Here is a 23,817-nt window from a genome sequence, read left to right on the forward strand (position 1 = left end):
TCTCTCCTTGTCTGTCTTTCTCAAGTTATTGATGTATTTCATATTGTGTCTCCACAATTAGGTGCTAAATGCTACTAGAAAGAGGCAAGATATGCTTGTACAAGTTGGTTTGGAGTACAAATGAATGCCACCTGTTACTAAACATTGGATAGGGATTTGGGAGTAGCAACGAATAGAGTCACCACCGCAAGAACAAAAATAAAATGACAACAGAAATATATATACATAGAAAGGTAAAAATATGGAAGAAGAAATTGTGCCAAAGCTTCGAATTAAATAATACTGTAGTATTTAGATGAGGTCAGAGTCAAATGTGCACTTTGCTAAACCTGAGGCCTATATTATCATTTTATTTTTTGACATGTTATAGTTATTATTTTTAAAAAAAATTTGCTTTGCTTTTTGTGGTAAGTTATTATTGGTTATTTGGCAATGCTATAGATGCTGGGATAAAGTATAGAAAAACAAACGCAGGTGCTCTTTGTTCTTATAAATTATGGACACTATTTTTCACAACTACTCAGTGCTAATATGACTTGTGAGATTGGAGCAACATCATTTTTAATTGAGCTCACAATGATACTACTTTTATTATATATGTTTTTGGCTGAGTAATACAGAATTTAATCAATGAGCAGGTTCAATACAGCATCTATGAACAAAAGAGAAGGACCAATCCTCCATTCCTTAAACAATAGATGAGACTTCTTCAAAAATTGGCAGAATGGAAATATCCCACCCGTTAACTGCACTGCCCCTGTCATCTCTGCAGACAATTCCTTCTGCAACTTGCTTGTCCCTTACTGCAGCATCCACATTGCATTTGATCCAACCCAAGGGAGGAGAGCTCCATTTCACCATTTAAATAAAAATCTCACAAATGAATAAGAGCAAAAATGAGTTTGAAGATAAGGAAATAATACAAGGGAATATTAACAATGAAAATTATTTAATGATATTCAAATATGTAATTTAACAATTCTTGATTATATAATAAAAAGACTAAATTATTTTTTGAATGCATATATCGCCTACAAAATTTTATTAGCAATACTTGTTATGGTCTTTTTGCATAAAAAATTGTTTTTCAAAATTAAAATTAACAATATCCTACTTTAAATTAATTGGATTAATCATATTATCAATTGAAAATGATATGTTAGCAAAACTGCTTAAATACAAAAAATTTAATTGATAAATTTGCATCTCAACTCTCAAGAAGCAAAAAAATATTGAAATATTGTATTGAGTTGTAAAATTACTAACCAAATTTTTTTTAAAAAATTGCATCAATTAAACTTATCGTCTTAAGCCTCAAACTGTATTGAGCAAGCCTTGAAGCCCGTTGGCTCTATGGAGTCAGCCGTGCATAAAACTCGAGCTGAGTTGGAAGGCACCCGAAAGCCTAACAAACCCTCTCTATTGTGTCCTCGAATTTTTAAACACCTCCCATTGATGCTCTCTTTTAACTTGTTCTGTTTCTTGAAGCTCACAGGAAAGACCTGAACTATGTTACCAACTTACCAGTAAATCTGTCACACATAGGAAAGAGAGACAGACAATCTCCCACACACACATACATAGGAGGAAGAGGAATGGTGTTAGACCATTTCAAACTATTGGAAACATTAATGTCCATTGATATTTGGTACTCGCTAAAATGGGCACTAAAGAAAAAAACAGTATTTTCCACAGTAAGAAACCAACTTTGTCCACAAAGATAGCCACTATTGTTGGGAAAACTCCAACCCATTTCGGTTGTCACATCTTTTCCTCCACTTATATTCAAGAAAATTGTAACAAATTACCAAAATGAAAGAAAAACCAATGCCAATTTATCATAGAGATACAAAAGAGAACCTATTTTTTCATTCGTAGTCTCTCGTAATTCTAACCTCCTCCTCACCCAGGAGGGATGGAGATAGAAAAGAGACCAAGAAAAAACTTGTCCAAAAGAACCAAACTTTTTCTATCTTCCTTATCGCCATCATCACATTCTTCATCATCATCATCGATGGCTATCCTCCTGGTCCTTCTCTACACCTTATTTTCTGCTTCCACCATTGCCTATTCGGCCTTTGCTCCCTTTGTCCCTCCAGACAACTTCCTCATTGATTGTGGTGCTGACAAATCAAGCATTCTCAATGATGGAAGAACCTTCAAAACCGAAGATCAATCCAAGCAGTTCTTACAAGCCAAGGAAGAAATCAAAGTGTCAGTTGAAAAGGGTGATGTACCTTCATCTATTTACTTGTCAGCAAGGATTTTTGTCACGGATGCAATTTACTCATTTCACTTGACAAAACCCGGTTGGCATTGGGTTCGTCTCCATTTCTATCCATTCAAAAATGATCAATTTGACTTGAGCAAAGCTACTTTCTCTGTCAACACCAATAAGTACGTGCTTCTACATAGCTTCAACATGGATAACAACACCAATTATGTCCTCAAGGAGTACCTTTTGAACGTGACCGATCCACAATTCTCAATCAAGTTCATGCCGATGAAGAATTCCGCTGCTTTCATCAATGCCATTGAGGTTGTTTCAGCTCCTGATGACTTGATCACCGATGATGCTAATGGCCTTACCCCTGTAGGCAAGTTTTCTGGGCTATCCACATTGTCCTATCAAACCTTGTACCGGCTTAATGTGGGAGGACCTCTTGTTAACTCTGCAAACGACACATTGGGAAGGACTTGGACACCAGATGGGTCTTACCTTAAGTCGAAAGCCTTGGCAAAAAGCGTCACCGTTGCGACCACCGTTGTCAAGTACCCCGATGGATTGACACCTCTGATTGCACCACAGTCAGTGTATGCCTCTGCTGTTGAAATGGCTGAGTCAAATGTGAACAATCCTAATTTCAATGTGACGTGGAACTTTGAAGCTGACCCTGCTTTTGGGTACCTAATTAGGCTTCATTTTTGTGACATTGTGAGCAAAGCGCTCAATGACCTCTACTTCAATGTCTACATTAATGGGAAAATGGCAATAGCTGATCTGGATTTGTCGCATGAGTTGGAAAATCAATTGGCAGCTGCATACTATAAGGATATTGTGGTTAATGCTTCTTTGATGTCTAATGGAGTAAGTGTCGAAATTGGTCCATCTAAATTGGATTCTGGTGATTTGAACGCCATTTTGAACGGTCTAGAGATATTGAAAATAAGCAATTCTGTGAATAGTCTTGATGGAGAGTTCGGGGTAGATGGAAGCAAGGCTGTTGGTGGCATTGGCACACGTAAAACAGTGGCTGTAGTCGGGTTTGCCATGATGTTTGGAGCCTTTGTGGGTCTTGGTGCAATGGTGATCAAATGGCACAAGAGGCCTCAAGATTGGCAGAAGAGGAATAGCTTCTCTTCATGGTTGCTTCCTCTTCATGCTGGTGACAATAGCTTCATGTCAAGCAAGAACTCAATCGGGTCTCACAAGAACAACTTTTACTCTTCAACTTTGGGATTGGGCCGGTACTTCTCATTCGCAGAGTTGCAGGAGGCAACAAAGAACTTTGATGCCAATGAAGTGATTGGTGTTGGTGGATTTGGCAATGTGTATCTTGGTGTAATTGATGATGGTACTAAAGTTGCAGTCAAAAGAGGAAACGCACAATCCGAACAAGGCCTCACAGAGTTCCAGACAGAGATTCAGATGCTGTCAAAGCTAAGGCACAGGCATTTGGTGTCCTTGATTGGATATTGTGATGAGAACTCAGAAATGATCTTAGTTTATGAGTACATGGCCAACGGACCTCTCAGGGATCATTTGTATGGAAAGAACTTGCCACCATTGTCATGGAAGCAAAGGCTAGAGATATGTATAGGCGCAGCTCGTGGACTTCACTACCTTCACACTGGCACTGCACAAGGTATCATTCATCGTGATGTTAAGACCACCAACATTTTGCTTGATGAAAACCTCACTGCCAAGGTATCTGATTTTGGGCTATCAAAGGATGCACCTATGGGGCAGGGGCATGTGAGTACTGCAGTGAAGGGAAGCTTTGGTTACTTGGACCCTGAGTATTTCAGGAGGCAGCAATTGACTGATAAGTCAGATGTGTACTCCTTTGGGGTGGTTTTGCTTGAGGCAATATGTGCAAGGCCTGCTATTAACCCTGCACTCCCAAGGGAGCAAGTGAACTTGGCTGACTGGGCAATGCAATGGAAGAGAAAGGGCTTGCTTGACAAGATCATTGACCCTTTACTTGTTGGTTCTATGAATCCTGAATCATTGAAGAAGTTTGCTGAGGCTGCAGAAAAGTGCTTGGCTGAACATGGGGTGGATAGGCCTACAATGGGAGATGTGCTGTGGAACTTGGAGTATACTTTGCAGCTTCAAGAGGCTTTCTCACAAGGAAAGGATGATCAGGATGATGGCAACTCCATTGCCACTGTTGCTGCCTCTCCTGCTATTGTGCCTGCAACCCCAAATGCTTCCACCCCTGATACGCGTCCAGTCTCTCATCCGGAAGAGACTAACAGTCCAGCTAAATCTCAGGCCACTGATGAGCATTCAGGAACCGCAATGTTTGCCCAGTTTACTAATCTCAGTGGTAGGTAAAAATTCTAAATTGTGGTGGTGGTGTTCGTGTTCTAGATCAGTATAAGTTAAAGCATCTGGTGGAGATTCCATTTAACCATTTGTAGCAGTGGTGATGGTTTTACTGCTTCATCAGGAATGGGATATTTTAGCAATTTTAAGCTATATGGGCATACATTTCTCTTATAATGATGTGCAAGGATATTTGAAACGATTCTATACCTACACTAGCTCTCTTCTCTGTCTTTCTCCTCTCTTACCAAAGGTATTTCGTTCCATGGTCACGGCGATATTCTGTATTTGTCTACATGGTATGGCGAATGTACTGGTATGGAAGGATGTATACATGTAGTACTAATCATTCTATACATTGTCACTATTATATTTTTAAGACTTTTGTTATTGTACTTGTATTTAGGGTAGACTATGCAACTTAGAAGTGATTTGTCAGCAACTTGAAAGGAGAATGATTTTTTATTGAAAGCATATCAATTTCTTATTTTCTATGTTACAGGAATGGATCAACTAGAAATTGCAATGACAACCAAAAACCTTGTAACTCAATTAGCGCTTCCTCGTATTTCTAACCAAAGTTCAGATCCCCTCTCCCCCACCTAGTGAACTATCAAATAAAATAAGAAATTGCTATGACAACCCTAATTAGCTTCTTCTATATGGTCATCACACTTGTCCTCTCTAAGAGGTTGAGGGCAACTAAACGTTTGAATATAACTTGAACTAGTCCGAAGCCTTGTTGTTTAGTGGCATTGCCCTGTTCTTCCCAGTGAAGAAGAGGCAGAATCTAATAGTTTGAAGAAATATAGACTATGCCAGCAGGATTCATACATAATTTTTCTTGCTACAAACCAAAAGACATCAGTACAAAGAAATACACAGCTCCTGCCAACTTTGAAAATTTATTTTTCTACCAATCCTCCAAATAAGCAACATCATTGTTGTGACTCAAACATTTCCAGAAACTAATTAAATCACTTTGAACCCAATTAGGCATTTAAAATTGAGTCTTAAATCTGTTGCAATCTACCAAATCATCCCTATATGGTTATATGAAACTTAGCAAACATAGACACAATAAGTGATCATATTACATTTATATAAACATATAAAAAATAAATAAACTCGTTATGCGTTCTTTTTTTTTTTACTTACATTAAGCGAGGCAGGGTGACTTAAGTATTAATTAGATAGTATTTTTAACATAGCATAAATGATTTGATTCAAAATCCATTCTTGTCATTTTTTATTTATAAAGCTCAACCTTTTATAAAACTAGTTCTCAAAATTTCTTTTTTCTTAAAAAAATAATAAAATAAAATAAAAAAGTTCTCAAAATCTCTTTAAAGAAAATCAACTTTTTACACAAGTATTAAGAAAAAAAACACTTAATCTATTATGAGTTCAAGGGGAAAAAGGTCAAACTATACACTAATTTTCAAAAATAAAAATTAAATTTTAAAATAAAAAAAAAAAAAAAATCCTACATTTGCAGGCACACAATCTATCCGGGGATCCTACTAACAGATATATATTTTTTCCTTCTAGAAATCATGCATTAAAATTATTAATAGAATACTAAATTTTTCCTTAATTATGTCCTTAGAACAAGACCTTATTTAAAAATAAATAAATGAACTATAAATTAAAATGCCTTAGAAGCAACATCAATTGCCGCTCCCAAGTCCCAAAGGTCCTTTTTTTTTTATATGCCTTTTTTTAATTTAATTTTCTGTATGAGGCTATGAACCATCCCAATATATTTACACTTGCTTTTTGCTTAAGCAATATTAACTATTGATGTAACGCCCCAAAATCATAAACAATAGAAGTCTATTTAATCTGAATAATCCATAAAAAAAATATTGAATAAAAGAAACCAGCAATCTAAAATCTCATCACAAATGTCAAAACTCTAATCACCAAATACAAAACATCTTCAAAATAATTCTTCAATACAATGTTTAATGCCATAAAATAATAATAAAATCTTCAGTTCCACAAAATAGTTCATAACTGCTGTCTCCCAAGAATCTATATTCCAATAATCCCTCTAATGTATCTGTAATGGGAAATAAAGGGGGGTGAGATAACTCAATAAGTGAAATTCACTAACATTGGGTGGTGGGAACAAACCTTCAAATAAATAATTCTTACAGCAATTTCATAACTTGTAACTCATCAATATTTATCATTAAATATTTCATGTAAAAAAAATATATATATATTTATATTGTGAGCAATATATATATATATATATATATATATATATCTATATATATATATATATATATATCAATACCATCACATACATAGTTTCCTAGGCTTTGCTCGTGGTCAACATTTATGCCCCGTTGACAGGGTTGTGCTGTCCCCTTTTTTGGGACTAAAACCTCATTTTCATCCCCTTTCTTAAGGATGGCTCCTTTGGAACCTAAAGGTGCACTCCCTTGCTAAGGAACTTCCTTTTTGGATCTTCAATAGTATACTCCCTTGCTAAGGAGTTATCAAATGTGCACTATCGCCTTTTCTGGGACCGTCCCTTGCTAAGAACTAGTTGCAATATGATTGTCCCTTGCTAAGGACTAAATACCATACTGAGCTTCTAATCACGACTTGTCATAGGTTTTCAAAACATATTCAATATGCTCACAAAATAATCCATTCATAATTCTCAAAAATATAAAGTTATATTCACACATACAAGTTTAAATAAATTTAGGTTGTCCCACAAGTTTTTCATAAAACGAATAGACAATGTGCACATTAAACATTTATAAAATATCAATTTATATATAGAATATCAACATATTTCTTTGATATAAAATAGTTTAATAATCAACATTATTTTAGAAAAACCCTTAAAATTAGTAAACACCACTTACCTCTTAGTTGCAAAAAAAAAAAAAAAAAAAAAAGAACCTAGCAACACCAAAAATAGGTTCATCAATACACAATTTCCCACTTAAAAATCTATTTTCACACTTAAACGGTTTTATCCTAGACAATATTGATATATCCAAAATTCTCCATTTATTCACCTAACTATCCAATTTACTTTCAACTTTGATCAGATTTCTGGACTTAAAAATATTGCTGCCTAATCAGATTTTTCCATTAACGTAATCATAGATATTCATGAAACTTCAATATAGCTAAAAGATAGATATTTGATCAATCTAATATATAGTTGAAGCTAATATTACATCTTAATTCTATCAATCCCATAGCTAGCCCTTTATTCCTCTTATGCCTCCAGACTTAACAATAAAGCTAGACAAGTTTTTGAACCTTGGCAAGTGCGTGAATGACAGATTGAGAACTTAGAAAGATAGTGCAATAATATAGTTCTGCCAAATCAATGTTAGAGCCAATAGAGGACCATATGACTATACATATTATTCATACATAATCAATTTCAAAGCCTGGACCATACGGTTATATAAACAATTCCTATTATAATATTGTAATCATCAACCCAAAGACCCAAAGTCCAGCTGAACTAGTGTGAATGCATATTAACCACAAGCATTTTTTTTTTCTCCCTTTAGCATGGTGACAAAGTACAAGTCTATTACTCTATTTGGTTCAATTTCAAAGTCTTCCTGACATACAGCCATATTTACCATTCTTAATCAAATATAATAACAATTCTAAAAGCCCTTTTTCTATTAATATAATCATAGAAACCATACCTATAATCTCTACTCACAGCCACAGTGAAGAGAAGTGAAGTTCAGTAGTGTGATGCGGCTGAAGCAAAAGGAAGCCTCATAAGTATATGCACATGTAGCTTAAGAGGTAAAAGACTAGGGTTTTCAAGGCCCATATAATTACTTATGTCACCTCACTTGGGCTTCTATCCCATAGTATTTTATTTTTTTTAATATCTTAGGCCCAAATCAATTTAATCCATTTAATTGTAGGCTTCCTTTATAATTTACGTATAATAATTTAATTGGTATCAAAATTATGGGGTGTTACAATTGAAGATGGTTTTTCCCGACCAAAAAAAGAATATTGAAGGAGGGCTTTTCTCTATGCATAGATACCATTTATGAAATGTTCTTATCTTCACAATTGTGGAAACAGAAATCATAATTGCAAAAATATGGTAATATTTTCATGTTATGTACGGTCATTTTTACCTACAAGTGATTAGATGAGCCAATTTCCTTACCCAAATTTGTGCAATTTAAACCGTTAGATATAGTAAATACTGAAAAAAAAAACAGATATAATAAGATTTGAACAAGAAAACCCACTACAAAAATCATTACTTTAATTCCAATGGAAGACAGGATTTAGCAAATTAGAAGGACCATGAAGACAAATTTCCTATGAACCTAGATGGGTCATGGGTCAGCCTATGTGCTATAAATTTGTGTAGTCATATTAGACATGCTCATCCAAGTGGGTGACTAAATTGAATACGCGTTTAATCCATTACCCAAGTGGGAAGACAAAGTGAATGGCCTAAATCATCTTAATTCTCCACCACATTTAAAATGTTCAAAGTTGCTATGCATTATTAAGAGTGATATATGAGAGGCAAAAAGTGAGATGCCTTAAAAAAAGGTAGGTTGTTTGAATGAAGCAGAGATAGTGTTGTAGATAAGGATATTGTAATGTCTCCATCTGTAAGCAAAACCAAAACCTCTGGGTGGCTCCAAACTATCCCACATTTATCGAACCTCAAATATAACTCCTATCCATTACGTGTGAGCTCTTATCCCCTATAACATATTTGTGAACGTTACATCAACCAAACTCTTTTCTCATGAAAATAATTTATATATAAAGCCCCCTCATAATCAACATCTTCTTCCTCATCAACTCTCTCTCTCTCTCTCTCTCTTCAAAATTAAGCCAAATATGGAGAAAGAAACCGACAACATGAGCTCTTTTGACATGGATGCACTTAGGACAAATCTTCCACAGAAGTAAGCCCTCATTTATGCACTCATTTATTCTTGTTTTTTTGTTTTACTATAGTTTGAGTTTTCTTCTCTGGCTTTGATAAATACAATAGAATTTGAATATATGGCAACCACTATATGATAATCGCTGTGTTCTTTACCATCTAGTCAATACTCCAATATTCTTTTAGTGTAAGCAGGTTTAGATCTCATCCATAAACATTTTACCAGTTGCTCAACTATAACGTACCCATGATTAAGTTTTTTATCTTGCAAAGTTTGGAAGTTATTTCAAATCCTATGGCTCAAAATACTTAAATGCTTTTTTTTTTTTCTTTAGCAGGAGAGGACTGTCAAGGTTTTATTCAGGTAAATCAAGGTCATTTACATGCATGGAAGATGTTCGTTGCTTAGAGGATTTGAAGAAACAAGAACACCAAGATGCTAAGAAAAGGAAGAAATATTCGGATAGGAATAAAGGCACCCCCCACATTCCACCAAGTCCATGTAGAAGAATATCCAGTAGCACACAATGTGCTCCACCTTATATTGGAGTGTAAATATTATGTATCAAGCGGAATCAAAGGCATATCTTCGGTTCTTGTGTTAATTATTGAGATTTTGTAAATCCATATTGTGGATATTATAGGAGTTTCAAAAATTTTATTATAATTGTAACGTGTTTCATTCTATAACATAATTATATTGTAAATATTCTATCTTTATTGATAAACTATGATTTTTTTTTTTTTTTACTTGAAAAGGTTTTTTTTTTTTTTTAATTAAAAAGTTAAATTTACATTTTTCATTTTGTTACCTCTTCTATAAAAGAACCCTTACCCTATATCCTAAATTGATACCCCCATCTAGATCGTTAGGACACCATCTTATCAATGTTTCTCCCCTTTTTTTTTTAATTCAGATTTGATTTCAACTGTTCATTTCATGTAAATTCATAGGTGCGTAAATGATAACAGTGAGTTCAACGTTCTAAGTAAAAGACTAGTTGTATTGATGCTAAGATCTTCCTATATCAGACATTGTGTTGTTCATAATGTCACACTCAAAATTATGTATCCAATGGTGGTACTCCTCAAGTTTGAGTTTTTATGTCATGGATGTCCATGATCTTCTCCCATTGTAATATGAATTAGATTTTTTATTTGGATACTGCAAACCTCATCCAACGTACGCATCTTCCTCTTAAAGACAGCATTATTTGGGTCCATAACCACAGTGAGATATTTTTGGTTAAACCAGCCTACCTTATTGATCAATCTATCTATCAGATTTGAGCACTCAGGTCCTCTTCTTACTAGTGAAACGTGAATATAAAATGCTTTGGAGTCTCAGAATAATGGAAGGATTGAATTTTACAGAAAATTGATTGGGAGCTGCTGCCCATCACCCATATTAACCATCTCTTTTTTCCTAAATCTCTTTGCCTCTATAGTTTGGATGAACTCAAAATGGCCTTTTAATTTTGCAAATCTGCCATTAAAGTGCACTTAAATAGGTAAAGATTGATCTTATCCCCTTCATCCTTTCTAACCATTTCCAAAACCCAAAAAAAAGGAAAGCCTTCCAGTGTCTGGACTGCTTTAGATGTGTCTGTCTCAGGCTCTCATGCTTGATCAAGAGGCAAAAGCATCCCAGTTAGGCTTAGCCGTCTCAAAAGCTTCAAAACTAGGGCTCAAGTATGTTCAATTTGAAAGTGATGCAAGAGTCATGATGGATGCTATTAAAAAAAACTCCAACAGTTTAACTGCCCACCCAACGGGAGTTTGAAGCCATCAGAAAAGATATTCCTGACTTGTTCCTTCTGTTGCTTTTGAATTTTAATTTTGCCCAGGATCTTGTAATACTTAGCGCCACAATGTTGCACTTAGGGCCTCCTTTTGTAAGACTTGGGACCCCATCTCATTAATCGAGGAGCATGACTAGCCAATCCCCCCTATTCCTCCTTTTGTTTCTCATTAGATCTCATTATTATTCACCAGAAACAAAAACAAGAATAGCTTTTTGGGACTCCTAGTAAAAAAATGTAGCATGTAACTTACAGTGCCTACTACACCTCTGGATGCTCCAATCGGTTTCTTTGATCCGCGTCTTATGAGCTATGGGGCTTTCAAAAACAGAAATAACAATGAAAGATTACACCATCTGAAACCACGGTTTCAAATAGCACATGAGTCTGGCTTGCAACATCATGGTCATTAAATCAATCACTGAATTCATGTCAGGTCAATCCCATCAATGCTACAGTCCCACTAAAGTCTAAACTCTGTTAATTTAGCTAGGAAGAATACACATTGTCCCTACACTGTAAAACATACAAGGGAATGGAGAGGCCAATTAACCATATCTAACTCAGAGCACAAAAACTAAATATTTAGGCCTAAAGCAACCATTGTGAGTACCAAAGAATCGCCATATCTCCCTATTTTGATACAAAATTATGATGTAAGTTGCACCCTCCATAATTAAGTCCAAGCAAGGACTATTGCATCCTCTTCCTCTTGTTGAGGCCTGGATCTCCGTCAAGCATCATAAGATCATCATCATCATCAACCACTTCCAATTTCTCATGATTTTTAGTTTCATCAGTAACACCCAAAAGGTCTTGATCAGAAATCTCAGATAGTCTTCTTTTCTTCCCAGAAGGAACATCCATCTCAACATTATCTTCAGCCTCCACCGGCAGCGCCTGTGAAGCATTTGATGTGCTCCCACCATTGCCATTAGACTTATTATCATCCTTTTCAACTGAAGAAGCTTGAGTCCATCCAGAGAGAAGCATTCCATCAGGTTCCTTTTCTTCATCAAATTCCTCTCTGTCAGAAAGAAATGTACACTGAATTTACTAAGTAGCTCAGATACAGAAACCAAAGACAAACCCCAACCCAACACTTTCGCCCAAAGGGAAGGGGGGAGGGGGGAACATTTCTCAAAAAAATTATTGGAAGGTTACACACGTAGGATCTTGAATCCACGACTTCACTCTCCAGCTAGCACTTATAAGGGAAGCAAGTGCCAATTGAGCTAGAACTCATTAGCAAATTGACTATCAAAATTTAAAAGCCAGGGGATGATTACACATTCCACACACACACACATCTTATTCACATGACATTACAGACGGCATATTTTAAAGCAGTTATATATGTATTATCACATAAGCAGGTTGGACAGATCCTGTAAAATCAAACATCAGAAGGGAATCCATAGTAGTTTATTCATCACCTGGCATTTGCTAGTTTAAAGGCACAATTTCAAGCATAAAAAAAGTGACTTCTAACAACCATGTAAAATCATTTGAGATATCGCTACAACAATGAGACTGATTTCAGCCACTAAACCCATTCTCAGAAAATGACTCACTAATAAAACACCCTTTCACAAAATTCTTCTACCCACAAATGAAAAGAGTGCAAACACCAAGAAATCTTACTGGAAAGCATTTATCCTAAAACAATTCTAAACCAAAGGATCTGCTACACAGCCAATGTTAGTCCAAAAACCAAGTGGAAATACTTTTTTTTTACATGTAATAAAAATTTTATTCGAAGGGCAAGTCCAAATACAATATGATAATATCATCCCATATACAAGCTATAAGCCTATAAAATAAAACAAATTAAGGGTTGTGGAATGTAGGAAGATAAAGAACATATCCAGATGCAACTCTGAAGACATAGGTTGGCATCTGTTTAGGATGTTATTTTGCATTTTATTATGTGCAACATATGGCGAGAACGAAACAACAGAATTTTCAAAGGGGAGGAGTGTTCTATCATCGAATTGAAGCACATTTTCCTTCTGGCTTTGTTTGAATGGAGGACTACTTTGAGTGGTCTTGACAACCCTCTGCTTTAGATTTTGTAGATTTATGTAATTTTGGGCAGTCTTTTGCTTTCCTTGTACATGTCCTGTGTACCCAGGAATTTGCTTCTTTTCTTGTTTTTTCTCATTTTTTCAATGAAGTTTTTATTTACCAATCAAAAAAAAACCTGAAGACATGTCACTTCCTTTTCTTTACTTTTCTTCTTCTCTTTTTATTTTGATGAGTCTCAGGACATCTCACAATTGTGTTAAAACAGAAAAGCTAGCCATCCAAACAGTTGTGAAACTTGGAAATCTAAGGGACTTTCACAAATTAGATAGAAAGTTTATAATTTTTTTCTTTAAGCATGAAGCTCATACTAGAGGATATATATATAGGGTAAAGAAAAACCTGTGCTTGATATTGATATTGCAAGTAAGTTCTTGTTTTAGATCCTCAACTGTAACCGTAGTCCCACTAGTAACTGGAGAAGGAAGCTCAGACAATACCTGAGATTTAAAGAGGAAAAATCTGCATTGAGAATGCAATGGCAAGAAAGACTAAACACAAAGAAAGAAAACATACCTTCTCAAGGTTTGCTGCATAATTCGCAACCATTGCTTCATCAAGATCATCACCAACTTCATATAGAAGCGCTGCCCCATACATAATAAGTGGAAAGTACATCCCAAGCTTGGCCTTAACAATCTTTTCAACAAAGTCTCGCAATTTTGCACGGTGAGTATTGATCTCAAGCGTCAGTGGACTCTATTTTGGGTCAAATCATATGTGAGCATATTGCAATTGTGAGTAAAATGTAATAAAAATAAATACCATTAAAATTTACAAGAGGGTGAAGGGGAAGGGAAGATCTAACATGCCTCAGAACAAACGTAGCAGGATTTGTTAGCTTCAAATGGTTCCACTGGCATCAGTAGCATCTTCCTTGTCGGATGCTCTAGACAATATGTCATCCTATAAACATCCCAATCAGATTAGAGCAAGCCAGCCCCAAAATAGATTTAAACAAAAAGAAAAGGAAAAAAACTACTCAGTTCATGCTATAACATTATCATCAAAAATGGTGCCTCGCCAACTTCAAACAGGTAAAAATTTCTGAACAAAAAAATGATTAATATCCTTCATAAGTTGCAAATCTAAAAAATTCTTCCCCAACAGCAGTTGGGCCTCAATGTTCACTTATGATGGAATTGACACCATTCACTCACTCTAGAGAAAAATTGAAAATGACTGCAAGTTGGACCCTGCCCTTTAACTCTAATAAGCCAACCATAACAAAATAATTCAAATGGAAAACCATGAACTTACCCGCTACAGAATATATATATATATATACACACACACAGCATCTTTTATCTTTTTATTAGTTGGGGGTTGTCAAAAGTTAAAGCATCTTTTCTTCTTTAAGCAACCATAGATGACAATGAATTCAGCTGCAAAATGCTCATTGACAAATACGGTAAAGAACTTGTCATATGCAAATAACTACAAGTCAATAAACATGAATTAAAACAAACCAAAAACTGTAAAACCATTGCTTCCACTATCACAACATGAGAACAAGCATTTACAAAATCAAAGGCTAACTGTACTTCAAAAGGAATACACATCCAATGGAAAAGAATATACACCGAGCACACCTATAATTGTTGGTATCATTTTGCAGCACCTTGATTGCCTCTATCACAATCAACCCAGCAATTATAGCATTTGTTGTTGCAACAGCATGGACAATATTACCAGCAATACCTTTGGCTTCAAAAAGGCTATGCAAAGGGATTCCAAAAGAAGAAGCCCTTATATTTGCAGCAGCAGTAACAAACTCCACAGCCAACTGATCATCTTTGTCAAAAGTCAGGTTTCCAATATCCTGCTTACCAGCAAATTAAAAAATAAATGAATAAAAACAAAAACAAAAAAACCCTTCAAAGTATGGTGTTGACTGTTGACATCGAAAATAAATCAAATGGTCGATAGCTTTGTCCAAAATACAGCAATAGTTCAAACCAAACCTTCTCCCTTTTCATGAAAAATAATTTGAAAGCCTCCATAAAGATTCTACTGTTTTCCTTAAGGCACCATATATCCTGAGGATTCTTCATGCCCAGAGATGCCATGGCAGATACTGAAGATGGATCACCTGCTGCACAGTCTTTATCCACATTTCCATTCTGTTGAGCGATTTCATCATGCAAGAAATCCCTACTATATATAGGCTTTGGTCTATTACGGTTTTTCCATGTCTCTTCATTAGATAAAGCTTCTTCAATGTTATAACCAAACACATGATCATATATTCTCCTTCCATACTGTTCAATGTCTTCATCTTTTCTACGTTCAAATACATCTTCTACATGTTCTGATGAGCTCGTAGCATCAGTAGAACGCACATTTAAATCATTTTCCTGATTTTTGTCTCCAAATAACTTTGTGAAAAGTAAGTCCTTTGCCCATACAATACAGTGAACAAACTGCAAAAGTTAAACAAATATGTCATAGCCTAGGACTTACAGAGCATGAGTTTATCTTGAAAATGATCAAAGCAAGAAGCCTAAATCATTAACCCTTGTGACAAATGATCATTCACACATGATTATAAATGTAATTCCTGTAAGCTGTTAGAAACCATATGACATTCTGCATTTTTTAACTGTTCGATCAGAAAACAAATTACAGTTGCAGTTGCAGATAATTATCTACCGAAATCTAAAAAAATGGCAGTCACAATAACTAGGGAGCCACAAGTTAAAGTTTTTCTGTCCTTTGTAAATGGGTGTAATTTTTCTTGTTCTTTTCTTCTTCCTTTTTTTTTTTTTGCCACCTCCTAGGTTTCCAAGGTAATTTTTCATTTTTAGAGGTGAACCTCTCACAATATTGCGCTTGGTCCCTTCAATGCCTCTTCACTGCAGCTTGTTTTCCTCAACATCATCTTACTACATATCTTCTATTTTCGCATTATTGAAATTGTTATTTAAATACTTACAAGCCTAACCAACATAAGACCTCGACTATTTTATTAAAAACAATTGTCTAGTTAAAAGTATTAAGTAATAATTCATGGCAGACAAACTAATCATCCAAAAAAAAAAAAATGATTCATGGCAGACAACTGCCAACTAAAGGCTCATGTTTTCCAACTCAAACAAGCAGTTGATTAAAAAAGAAACAATAACAAACCAATAAGCATTTGAAATACCTTTGATGGTGTACTAGTAATAGTGCAAACAGGATAAGTTTTGGGGGCAGGTTTTGGCTGACACTCATAGCACTCTGTTCTTCCCTTCACATGTACAGTTACCTGCTTCCACAAATTAGTAAAAATAAGGAAAAAGATGCCATCATCAATGAAGGAGCCACAATCTAGTACTCTAAAAATCAACTGTTCAGAATAATTATCCTATAACTGTTATAGTGAGCACCATCCTTATCAAAATAACAAATGCCATATATAATTTTTTTGATAAGTTACAAATGCCATATATACGGACAAAAAGTGCAACCACTTTCTTATCAAATCATCTTTGGAAAAACAAACAAGAGTTATGATTTGCAATTATTTTATGAATTAATAAACCTACTTTGTGTGTGTGTGTGTGTGTGTGTGTGTAGAAATACACAAAATACAATGATCAAGGGAAGGGGAAATGACAAACACACATGCGCACAAACAAAGCATAATTGAATAAAGTCCATATTACAGACCTGTTTTAGTATAAGATAAATGATTTCTTTCAAATAAATATAGATAGTAAATGTAAATAACCTGCCCAAGGAAGCCAGTAGTCCCACTTTCAACCAAAGGAACTTCAGCAGCCAAGCATAGGCGATTCACATGTCGTCTTGCATCTAAGTTGTCAAGGCCGTTCAGAACAACATTAAATTGCTTGAAGAAGTCCACATTAAAGTCAGGATCCTTGACATTGGCATGGTATGGCGTTATGCTTATGTGAGGTCTAAATTTTAAGACAGCATCCCGAGCAACCTGGTTGAAAATTCTATGAGAAGATCATAAAAAAGAAGGTGCCTGTGCAAGATATTGGAAATGTACTAACTTTGGCCTTGGATTGCCCAACATGTGATTTTCGGAATAGAAATTGTCTGTTAAGGTTGCTGACTTCAATAGTGTCCATGTCAATCTGCAAATTAGAAGTAACAAATGCATGAGAAAATTGTTACGAAAACAACAATGTATACCGACAAATCTCCTGCTTAAAACCACAAAAACTTTGAAAAGATCATCAGAAAATACAGTATCAAAACGGCCACCAAAATTGTAGACAGAAAAGAGTTTATCAAACAAGAATGACTAATCACTAAATTATCCAGAAAGAATCAAATATCAAGTGGAGACTGGAGCGAGGAGATGGGGTATGGAACAAATGGACTTCTTTATCTTATCATTATACAAATATGATATACATGGTTAGTTTCAAATTATACTTGGTGTAAATATAGGTTAATGTCAGTTATACCACCCAATATCTTTTTATTGGCCAAGCATTTTGTCAAATTGCCCATCAGAATATATGTTTTCCATACCCATCATGCTCATCAAATATCAAGATGAATGGGAATTAAGAGCCATCTCCATCTTTAAGAGTGCTAAAGATTTTTCATTTTTTTTAATATTTTAAAATACACCAAATGCATAATTTTATGGATTGGGTAGTAAAGGACATCCGATTGATTTGAAATTTAACATCGATGATTATTGAGCAATTTAACTTTATAAAGAGTTACTACAATTTGAACCTAACCCAATACGTACATACACGTTTGAGCACATGCACAAAGACAAATAATTGTTAGTACATATATATATATATATATATATTATCTAGAAAATGTTAACTTGAATCTGTAGTAGCTAATGTTGCAAAAAGTAGCCATATTTCCCACATTAACTGCAAGAATATTACAAAAACTCACATAATCACACAAGGCAATTACATGCTAAGATTGACATTAGGTTCAACAAAATCATATTTGCACCTTATAGATCACCCAAGAGAGGGTTAGCACAACCAAAACCATAGCTACTCAACTGCAACCACCAGAATCTCTTAACTCCAAGACCATGCATACGTTATCACCATGACTACCTATCCTAAAACCACCACTAGCCAACACATCAGTCTTTGATCACACCTCATCATGACCTTCAAAAGCACCACTGCCAAGACAAACATTTTTACTGAGCTCATTACACCACCATTTTAGGCTACTAATCATGATTAATGCAGTACAGCCACCTAAGGCCCATTGCTAGGAACACCACCACATCCAACAATATTTAAGATTCAATCAGCACATATGCCATTGCTAGATGCTATCGCTGAACCAATAAAACGGCAAGACCATTCTCGTGATCTCCAACAACCCTTCATAAACAGAAACCAACTTTGCCTCCATTACTAAAACCTTCCACGATGACCCAGTAATTATTAACACTTTTGCATTCCAAAACTAGTTAACCTTCACCACCAATACACCCAACACTGACCACCCAAACCCATAGAAACAATTTCCCTTACACACCTCTAGCATCCATCAGTGCTGTAACCTTACGCAAATCACCAAGCCTAGCACCCAACAAATGCACCACAGCAGCATGTGTTCCATAACTTTTTGAAGAATAGTAGCATGTTCCCTATAACAGGACTACATCAGTTGATAGCACAAAATTTTCAACACGTTATCACCACAACTGACCTTACAACACTGACAATGAGCTATAGCACAACTGGCACCTCCTTCCTCATAAGTTACGGGGGGAGGATGACACCATGTGTCCATCAAATAAAGTATTCTCACCACGTCTCTACCAAACCGTTAAAATCTTGAAATGGAAGAATCTCAAAATCCTAGCCCAAACTGAAGTACCAGTAGCACTCGCTAACTAGCTGGCCTCAAGATATAACTGACACTTTAATTACATATCAGTCAGTCCAACTGCAACTGAAGTTTAAACCCTCGACGACACTCAAATTTAACCTTATTGATCTATCACTACACGTGCCGGAACCATCCACGTAGCACAACTCACACAATACAAACAAAATCGGAAACTCCAAGCTTATAAATTCTTAAACATACACGATACAGCACAATAAGGGAAAAGATTTATAACCATTTAAAGTAAAACTCCTCTCACTTGTTAATTTATGCAATGCACAGCAACATTAAATTAATCAATGTTTTTGGTAAGTACTAAATCGAATTTCATAAATCCTAGTACCTTACAAAAAAAATCCCAACAAGACAAACCCTAAGCAATCACTAAAACCCTCAGAGAACCAAACACAAAAAAAAAAAAAAAAACTTCAATCAACTAGTCAACACAAGCAAAAATTACTAAAACCCTAGAACAATAAACAGTGGTCAAAGTAGAAGAAACCAAAAACCAAAAACCAAAAACCAAAAACCAAAAAAAGAAGCAAAAACCCAGTAATAAGAATTAAAAGAAAACTGACAATATGAATGTCTTGGAAGCCAGAGAGAGCGAGAGTCTTGAGAAGCTCGCAGCCGATACCGCCAGCACCAACCATAAGGACTTTCTTGCCCTACAAAAAAAAAAAATCCAAAACCCCCAAATATTAGAGAGAGAGAGAGAGAGATTAGGGTTTTTGAGGGGGAAAGGGAGTACCTTAATGTAAGATAACTGGTTTTGAGAAGCCATTAGAGAGGGATAGAGAAAGAAGAGAGTATGGAAGGTTTAATAAGAAGAGTAGAATTATTATTATTTTTATTATATACCATCCATAGAGAGAGAGATAGAGAGAGGGTGTGAGGAATCGAAGGTGGGACTAGGAGAGAGAAATGGTGAAGAATCTAAGAGAGAGAGAGAGAGGAAGTGGGAAAAGGGCATGAGTGACCGTAGGCTTCGCGGAAAGGTCATACACACGAGACACGACTAAATAGTTGTTTGCTTCTGCTGCTGCTGCTGCTGCTGCAAAGAGAGTGTTAAAGTGGGGGGATTGGGATCTGAGGGGGGGCGCCAAATTAATTATTAAGATTTATTACCTAATCAAAAAGTGAAGTGATGATATATTCAATCTCATCTCTCTCTCTCTGTCTCTATGGAAAATTGAGGATTGGAATTGTTTGCCTTTGCAAGCCTATAAAAATAAATAATGGTTACTATTACTAGTCCTGCAAAAATAAAATAAATTACTATATATTTGTAACCCATTATTGTCCTTGTTATGTCAGCTCATTTGAGAAATTACTCTTTTCTTTTTTAATAGAGTTTTGAGTCTTTTGATGACAGAATATGATACTAGTATAATAAAAGTATTTTATACTTTAAATAAGTATTTTATAATTTCATTCAATTAATTCACTTAATGACTAGTGTTTATGCATGTAATAATATTTTTTTAATGTTATAATGTTTAAAAGTGATATATAAATAATTGTTTGTATTTTTTTTAAGAAAGAGGTAAAGTAAAGTGGGATAATGTTTAAAAATGAGATAAAAATAGTGTCGTGAGTTTTAAGTTGAATGGAAAAGATAAAGGAAAATGTCTAAAATTTAGAAACAATAAATTACTCTTTTAACCAGTTTGTGTTTTTTAATTTAAAATTATTTAACTAAAAAATAGGGGTATTTGAGAGAGTTTAAGAATTTGTGTGAAGGTATTTTAGTACGCAAAATGTTGAAATTCAAACAAAGAATTATCTTATTAATAATATAGATAATAGTATAGATATATATTATTATTATTATTATTATCATTATTATTGTTGTTGTTGCATAGATTATCTACAGTTTGGAGGATTCAAATTATCTATAGTTTTTCAATAAATTTCATAAAGAAGTTCCTAAAATCCTATCTATTCATTTTGAAATGAGTATATTAGATTTTATCACATCATCAACTTTTTAAATAGTATTTATTATCAGTGTTATTGTATTTATTTAGATTTTAAATGATGTGGTCAAATTCATTCCCTTACCATGATAAGTATGAAATAGTGGAATGTTTGAGAAACAAACACACACACACAAGGAAGAGGAAATTGAAAAGGGTTCTAATACAAAAGCACACCACAATTCCACTTAAAAGCTAAAAATAGTGGAATTGGTAGGACAAAACACTAATTTCTCTTATTATCAACAAAAAAAAAAAAAAAAAACACTAATTCCTCTTCTTCTTCTTCTTTTCCTCAAAAAGTCAATTTTTCGTTCACTCATAATTGGAAAAAATTAGAGGGAATGAAATATAGTTTAATGAATTTGGAATGAAATTCTTATAATGCCATTTATATTTTACAAATTTACTATGATTCGTCTTTACTATTGTTTGCCTCAATTTACTCATTTCACATTTTGATATGAGAGATTTGAATCATAAATATCTCAATTGAAAAAACTAAAGGGCCTTAAACGAGACTCTTGGCATAATTTTTTTTTCATATTCATTATTGAAATTAGAGTTTGGAATATTGTCCCAAGTTCCAACAGTAACGTAAATGCCTACATGGGTGATAATGTGATATGCCTAGGCCTACGACAACAATACAGCCCCCCTTTCCACCTTTCTAGTCAATGCTTATCAAGCCACATCATTTATTCCCACGGTGATTATGATCTCATAGTTGCGATACTATGATAGCTACATAATATATATATCCGGACAAAATAAAAGTCAATAATACTATCTTTTTTCGGTGTATGGAATCCACAAAATTACATGTTAGATTTTCATGTAAATCAATAGTCGAAGAACAGAAGTATGAAATTAGGAACGCTATTGATAATGAATATATAGGTGATATTGCTAATAGTATACCAACTTTCATGAGGAATAATGAATATATTCTACAATGTGTGTACTTGGTGGGTGAGCCATCATATTCTAATATGGGACAGGAAAGACAAAGGGACATTGGTGCATTTGTGTTTTTGGCAAACATGGGGTTAATCAGTCAAGTTGCTATCCTATGTCTAGAAATATGCACATTAGAAATGCTTTCTAAAGTGCCAATACCATATCTTTAATATTGATTCGGATTTAATATCCACATCTATTGGGACCAAACATGTTAATCGAGATTTTATAAGGCATCATGCTATTACTAAAGATACTACAAATGTTAATCGAGATATTTATATGCACATTAGAAATGCTTTCTAAAGTGCCAATACCATATCTTTCATATTGATTTGGATTTAATATCCACCCCTTTCAATCTGTTAGGACCAAACATGTTAATCGTGATATTTATAAGGTGTTATGCTATTACTAAAGATACTACAAATTTTATCATATAATATTTACATTGTTAGATTATGTTGTAAAACTTGTGGTAGTTTTAATATTTTTAATGTAAATGTTATATCATAAAATTTTGAGTATTGAAACTTTTGAGTAGGGGTGTCAAGCCCACCCACCCGAACCCGACCTGTAACCACTCAATTCAACTACTCCAATGGTCAAACTCAAGTCCCAACCTTCAAAAACCCAATGTTCGTGAGTCGGTTTCGGATCCTGTCCTCCAAAACCCATGAAACTCAACCAGCCCAATGATTATCAATTCGCGATTTTTCAAGATTTCCAACCACATTTTCAACTAAATACGATGGATATACATTGGATCTAGCTAAATCCGACGAATTCTTTGCACAATTTGGCAAAAATCTTGCAGGATCCGACAAGATCTCACTTGATCTAGCAAGATCTCGCCGTGTTTCGGTGGATTTTGACGGTTTTCAATTTCACCCAAAACCAACCACCACTCGATAGCAACTCGAACTGATGAACCTGATACTAATATGGGTTGGTTGTGAGTTGAGCACAAACTCAACCCAAACCGACCCGTAGACAGCCCTACTTTTAAGGTTTTTTCTTTATTTATTTTTATTATTTTAAAACTTAATTTTTAGTTAAATTCATAAATTAAGTATTAAATTATAAATCATTTCTTTATAAATAGGGGTGGCCCTCTGACATTTTAAAAACTTTATTCTTCTCTTGTATTTTACTAATAAAAAGTATCAATTATTTGTAAATTTTATTCAATTTTCCATTGGAATAAGATTCACTACCATTCAAGGGTGTGTGTATATGTTGGGTTGGGAATTTTTCAACCTAACCTAAGCTTGTTGAGTTAAGAAATTCTCAACCTAATCCATTTGGATCAGTTTGGGTTGGATCCTTGGATTATGCTTACATTCTTCATGCCTTGGTAAAAAATTGAATTTTCATTAATTAATTATTAAATTATACTTTTTTACTAAATGCGAAAATGCACTTTTGGTCCCTAAATTGATTTAGGTCCTAGGTCAGTCCCTAATTTTCAAAAGTCGTTTTTAAAATAGTCCCTACCCACAGTTATTGGAGGGACTATTGTTACTTCTAAAGTCGCTTAATAGTGGTACACTCATGGTCGCTCCAGAAGCTTATAAACCATGAGTGGGAGGGTTACTTAGGCGATGTGGGACTCGGGTGAGCCTAGGTATCAATCACCTTATGGCAAAAATCCTTAGCTCCCAC

General features: G+C 34.7%; 2 protein-coding genes and 1 long non-coding RNA gene across 3 annotated transcripts; 2 read left to right on the forward strand and 1 right to left on the reverse strand.

Moving 5' to 3' along the window:
* Positions 1-1,915: 1,915 nt before the first annotated feature.
* LOC115967730 (probable receptor-like protein kinase At2g21480) lies at positions 1,916-4,918 on the forward strand. The gene has a single exon (XM_031086858.1). The coding sequence runs from the start codon at positions 1,916-1,918 to the stop codon at positions 4,559-4,561; it is 2,646 nt and encodes an 881-aa protein (XP_030942718.1). The 3' UTR covers positions 4,562-4,918.
* A 4,276-nt stretch (positions 4,919-9,194) lies between these two features.
* LOC115968954 lies at positions 9,195-10,186 on the forward strand. Its single transcript, XR_004086831.1, has 2 exons — positions 9,195-9,498; positions 9,818-10,186. It is a non-coding gene; the product is annotated as an uncharacterized LOC115968954 (long non-coding RNA).
* Positions 10,187-11,669: 1,483 nt separating this feature from the next.
* Positions 11,670-20,344, reverse strand: LOC115968240 (SUMO-activating enzyme subunit 2-like). The gene is made up of 11 exons (XM_031087576.1): positions 19,965-20,344; positions 19,792-19,881; positions 17,371-17,454; positions 17,082-17,300; positions 16,515-16,616; positions 15,331-15,789; positions 14,959-15,188; positions 14,179-14,272; positions 13,883-14,065; positions 13,709-13,806; positions 11,670-12,308 (listed from the first exon to the last, which is right to left on the reverse strand). The coding sequence occupies exons 1-11, from the start codon at positions 19,995-19,997 to the stop codon at positions 11,975-11,977; spliced, it is 1,926 nt and encodes a 641-aa protein (XP_030943436.1). The 5' UTR covers positions 19,998-20,344; the 3' UTR covers positions 11,670-11,974.
* Positions 20,345-23,817: the final 3,473 nt, after the last annotated feature.

This window comes from Quercus lobata, chromosome 11, assembly GCF_001633185.2.
Source record: "Quercus lobata isolate SW786 chromosome 11, ValleyOak3.0 Primary Assembly, whole genome shotgun sequence".
NCBI classification, from domain to species: domain Eukaryota; kingdom Viridiplantae; phylum Streptophyta; class Magnoliopsida; order Fagales; family Fagaceae; genus Quercus; species Quercus lobata.

What these genes read in the sequence shown, in the direction of transcription:
- LOC115967730 (XM_031086858.1), top strand. Translation starts at nt 1,916, where the DNA reads ATGGAGATAGAAAAGAGACCAAGAAAAAACTTGTCCAAAAGAACCAAA.
- LOC115968240 (XM_031087576.1), bottom strand. Translation starts at nt 19,997, where the DNA reads ATGGCTTCTCAAAACCAGTTATCTTACATTAAG. An exon ending in GCTTCCAAGACATTCATATT is followed by an intron (nt 17,455 to 19,791) that starts GTCAGTTTTCTT and finishes TCTAATTTGCAG; the next exon opens with ATTGACATGGACACTATTGA. An exon ending in CTACTGGCTTCCTTGGGCAG is followed by an intron (nt 16,617 to 17,081) that starts GTTATTTACATT and finishes TTGTGGAAGCAG; the next exon opens with GTAACTGTACATGTGAAGGG.